Source organism: Saimiri boliviensis, chromosome 16 (genome assembly GCF_048565385.1).
Source record: "Saimiri boliviensis isolate mSaiBol1 chromosome 16, mSaiBol1.pri, whole genome shotgun sequence".
NCBI lineage: Eukaryota > Metazoa > Chordata > Mammalia > Primates > Cebidae > Saimiri > Saimiri boliviensis.
The window spans coordinates 43,593,982-43,598,850 of record NC_133464.1 but is presented as its reverse complement, the minus strand read 5'-3'; the positions used below and the strand labels follow the sequence as shown (position 1 = coordinate 43,598,850).

The 4,869-nt window shown below is 41.0% G+C and overlaps 1 protein-coding gene across 1 annotated transcript; it reads left to right on the top strand.

Moving 5' to 3' along the window:
• Positions 1-681: 681 nt before the first annotated feature.
• Positions 682-1,805, top strand: LOC101036523 (tubulin beta-8 chain-like). Its single transcript, XM_010337931.3, has one exon. It carries the CDS (start codon positions 746-748, stop codon positions 1,643-1,645), a length of 900 nt encoding a protein of 299 aa, XP_010336233.3. The 5' UTR covers positions 682-745; the 3' UTR covers positions 1,646-1,805.
• The last annotated feature ends 3,064 nt before the right edge of the window (positions 1,806-4,869 follow it).

The window sequence follows — 4,869 nt, the reverse complement described above, 5'->3', positions numbered from 1 at the left end:
GGTTGAAACAGTTTGGAGGACTCAGAAAAAGTTAGGAAAATGTGGGAGAGGTTTAAACTCCCTGGAGACTTCTTGAGTGGCTTTGACCGAAATACTGATAATAATATGGACAATGAAATCCAGGCTGAGGTGGCCTCAGATGGAGACGAGGAATTTGTTGGGAACTGGAGCAAAGGTGATACTTGTCTTTCAGCAAAGAGCAGGCAGCATTTTGTCCCTGCCCTAGAGACTTGTGGAACTTTGAACTTGAAAGAAATGATTTGAAGTATCTGGCAGAAGAAAGTTTTAAGCAGCAAAGCATTCAAGAGGTGACTTTGGTGCTGTTAAAAGCATTCAGTTTTAAAAGGGAAACAAAGCATAAAAGTTTGGAAAATTTGCAGCCTGACAATGAGACAGAAAGGAAAACCTTATTTTCTGAGGAGAAATTTAAGCCAGCTACAGAAATTTTCATAAGTAATGGAGAACCAATGTTAATCCCCAAGACAATGGGAAAACTGTCTCTAGGGCATATCAAAGTCTTCACATCAGGCCTAGAGGCCTAGGAGAAAATGGTTATATGGGTCAGTCCCAGGGTCCACATGTTGTAGGCAGCCTAGGCACTTCATAGGCAACCACTTCAGCCATGGCTGAAAGGGACCAACACAGAGCTTAGGCCTTGGCTTCAGAGGGTGCAAGACCCAGGCTTTGGCAGCTTCCACATGGTTTCCAGCTGACCCACTCCCTGGGTGGGGGGACTGGGTCTGGGATGGGTACCCTTCTCATGAGCAAAATTCGGGAGGAGTACCCAGACAGGATCATAAACACATTCAGCGTCCTGCCCTCGCCCAAGGTGTCAGACACCGTGGTGGAGCCCTACAATGCCACCCTCTCCATCCACCAGCTCATAGAAAATGCAGACGAGACGTTCTGCATTGATAATGAAGCGCTCTATAACATCTGTTCCAGAACCTTAAAACTGACCACACCCACCTACGGTGACCTGAATCACCTGGTGTCTGCTACCATGAGTGGGGTCACCACGTGCCTGCGCTTCCCGGGCCAGCTGAATGCTGACCTGCGGAAGCTGGCCGTGAACATGGTTCCATTTCCCCGGCTGCACTTCTTCATGCCCGGCTTTGCCCCGCTGACCAGCCGGGGCAGCCAGCAATACCAGGCCCTGACCGTGGCTGAGCTCACTCAGCAGCTCTTTGATGCTAAGAATATGATGGCTGCCTGTGACCCCCTTCATGGCTGCTACCTAACTGTGGCTGCCATTTTTAGAGGTCGCACGTCCATGAGGGAGGTGGATGAGCAAATGTTCAACATTCAAAATAAGAACAGCAGCTACTTTGCTGAATGGCTCCCTCACAACTTGAAAACAGCCGTCTGTGACATCCCACCCCAGGGGCTAAAAATGTCAGCCACCTTCATTGGTAACAACACAGCGATCCAAGAGCTCTTCAAACGCATCTCTGAACAGTTTACAGCTATGTTCAGGCGCAAGGCCTTCCTGCACTGGTACACGGGCAAGGGCATGGATGAGATGGAGTTCACCGAGGCCGAGAGCAACCTGAATGACTTGGTGTCAGAATACCAGCAATACCAAGATGCCACAGCTGAGGAGGAGGAGTTTGAGGAGTATGTTGAGGAGGAGGAGGTAACCTAGAAGCTTCCTTTTCTAGGTAAAGGGGGAAGCAGTGTGGATTTTTTTAGTGTGTTCTGATAGCCATTGTCACTACACACTTCTTTGAGTCTTTACATCTTCTGCTGCATTTTAAAGCATTTTCATAGCAAGTAGTTTGACCTAATAAAATATTTTCATAGCAAAAAAAAAAAAAAAAAAAGCCTGTGAGTGCACAGAAGCCAATAACTGAGGTTTGGGAACCTCTGCCTAGATTTCAGAAGACATATGGAAATGCCTGGATGTCCAAGCAGAATTTTGCTGCAGGGGCAGGGTGCTCATGAAGAACCTCTGCTAAGACTGTGAAGAAGGGAAATGTGGGGCTGGAGCCCTCACATAGAGTCCCTCCTGGGTTACCACCTAGTGGAGCTGTGAGAAGGGGGCTATCCTCCGCCAGAACCCAGAATGATAGCTCCACTGAAGCTCACACCATGCATGTGGAAAAGCTACAGACATTCGATGCCAGCCTAAATGCAGCTGGGATGGAGGCTGTACCCTACAAAGTGACAGGGGCTGAGCTGCCCAAGACCACAGGAACCCACCTCTTGCATCAGCATGACCCAGATGCAAGACATGGTGTCAAGGGAGATCATTTTGGAGCTTAAAGATTTGACTACCATGCTGGATTTCAGACTTGCATGGTGACTGTAGCCCCATTTTATTTGCCATTTTCTCCCATCTGGCATGGCCCTATTTACCCAATTCCTGTAACCCCCTTGTATCTAGGAAGTAACTAACTTGCTTTTGGTATTACAGGCCCATATGTGGAAGAGACTTGCCTTGTTTCAGTAAGACTTTGGACTGTGGACTTTTGAGATAATGCTGAAATGAGTTAAGACTTTGGGAGACTGTTGGGAAAACATGATTGGTTTTAAAATGTGAGGACATGAGATTTGGCAGGGGCCAAGGGTGGAATGATATGGTTTGTCTCTGTGTCCTCACTGAAATCTCATCTTGATCTGTACTCCCATAATTCTCATGTACTGTGGGAGGGACCTGGAGAGAGATAATTGAATCATGGGGCAATTTCTCCCATATTGTTCTCATGATAGAAAATGAGATAGTGATTGCCACATCCTGATAGTGAATGAGATAGTGAATGCCACATTGGCCCCCTTCAGCCACAGTTGAAGTGGTTGGGATGCAGGTACCAAGATCTGAGGTTTTAAAAACAAAACAGGAGTTTGCTGCACAAGCTCTCTCTCCTTGCCTGCCGCCATCTATGTAAGATGTGACTTGCTCCTCCATGCCTTCTGTCGTGATCGTGAGGCTTCCCCAACCACGTGTAACTGTGAGTTCTGCATTAAAGCTCTTTTCTTTGTAAATTGCCCAGTCTCAGGTATGTCTTATTAGCAATGTGAAAACAAATTAATACAGGAACACAGTGATGAATTGGACTTCATTCCTCTTGTCCAGGGACTAGTAGCTTCTGGCTAAAAATATAAAATCAAGCTTTATGGAAAATGTGATTTTTAGAGTGAAACCTTAAAATAAAGATGATAAAGAAACATAATAAAGGGCACTGCCTACCCATGCAAACAGGGTAGACTCCACAACTGACCTTTATTTTATACCACGTGGATTTCAGAATTAATCTGATTCGTTCACATTTCTCCTATCCCTGGTGCTTGGTGGTATACTGCTTCCCACCTAATGGTTGTGGGCTAGGAGTTTAAAAAGAACAAATGCCATCACTTCTATCAAAATTTGACAGAGCAAGATTTATTTTACATATCCGAGGAGGTGCTTAAAAATATAATGAATTATTACAAATAACCCAAAGCTTGAAAGCCAATGAAACTAAAAAAAAAAAAAAAATTATATCTGTGAAAACTTTAATAAAGTTTAGTCAAACTAAATGGGATTCAGGGAACTCCAGCTTCTTTTTTCTTTCCCTCAAAATCTATCAGAGGAATTTTTATTCAGATATTAGTTGTTTTTGTCTAACTCTTCCTGTTTGAGTTCTAATTCTTTAGCTGCCAGTGGGTACGTGGGTATTAATTTTATTATTATTAATATTAGCATTAAATGTTATATATGCATTCTATATGTTTTGGATGTCTGATAAATATATGTATGCATTCTATAAAATTGACATGTCTGATAAAACTCACAAAACATTCCTTATTAAACTTGTAACAGTAAAAATTGGGAGAAGAAAAAGATCGATAATTAAATGACTTCCTTAAGAAGACTTGAGTTCTGCTTTCTTGTAGCAGAAAGTATGCTTATCAGCAAGATTTGTTTATATCTCAGGAATACTTCTATTCCAAATGGAAATTTAACCAGTAAAACTTAATTGTCCCTGTCAAACTTGAAAGATGGTATTCCACCAAGTTGTCAAAAACTAAAATTTTTGCCCTCCAGATGCTATTTTTATTACCAAAATATCCCTATATGGATATGTTTATTGATGTGTGTTTACGTGTTTCTGTTTTGTCCCTTGTATTAAAAGATGTCTTGTCTTAAAACAAAATAATGCATTTACAACACTACTGTAATAAATCATATATAAAAAACGTGAAAGATGGCATTATATATCTGTTAGTGCCTCCTTTTATGATTAGATATATTATAATTTCTTCAGTTCTGTTGACCATCTATGACATTTTTGTTTTGAAAGTTCATTCATAATATAAATGAATACGCATTTTCCCATGATGGACACTGAATACGCATATTATGTCACTGATGATGGGGCTGTCACAAATTCAAGAAGAGAAAGAATAACTTAAAAGAGTTATTTTTTACTGCAGCAAATGTTATGGGGGAAAAAACGTTAGTCTTGAATAAACAGTCTGCCCACTCCCACAATTTATAGGAATCACGTTTCTAGAAAAACTTGGATGACTATCATCTGTGGATTTACCTTAGGAAGAAGAAAGTTCTGCTTTCCCCCTATTTTTCCACAGGAGAACAATAGAAAGAATAATGTATCCCTGATAAGACACACTAAGAGTTATAATATTATAGCATTTATAAGATTTTAACATTATAACGTTTATAAATTCCCCACTGAAGAATTTATTTCTTAACAGAAAGCACCTTTTAGAATAAAGTAAGTATTTTAACAGAGATGATACATTGTCATGTTTGAGTTTATTTAACCAATTCTAAACCAAGTCAGTTATTTTGCAGTATACATTCTGAAGACAAAAGGATATATTGAATAATATATGTTATTTAACAACTCCCACTCATTTATATTA

Coding starts and splice junctions, on each gene's coding strand:
- LOC101036523 (XM_010337931.3), top strand. CDS start 746: ATGGGTACCCTTCTCATGAGCAAAATTCGGGAGGAGTACCCAGACAGG.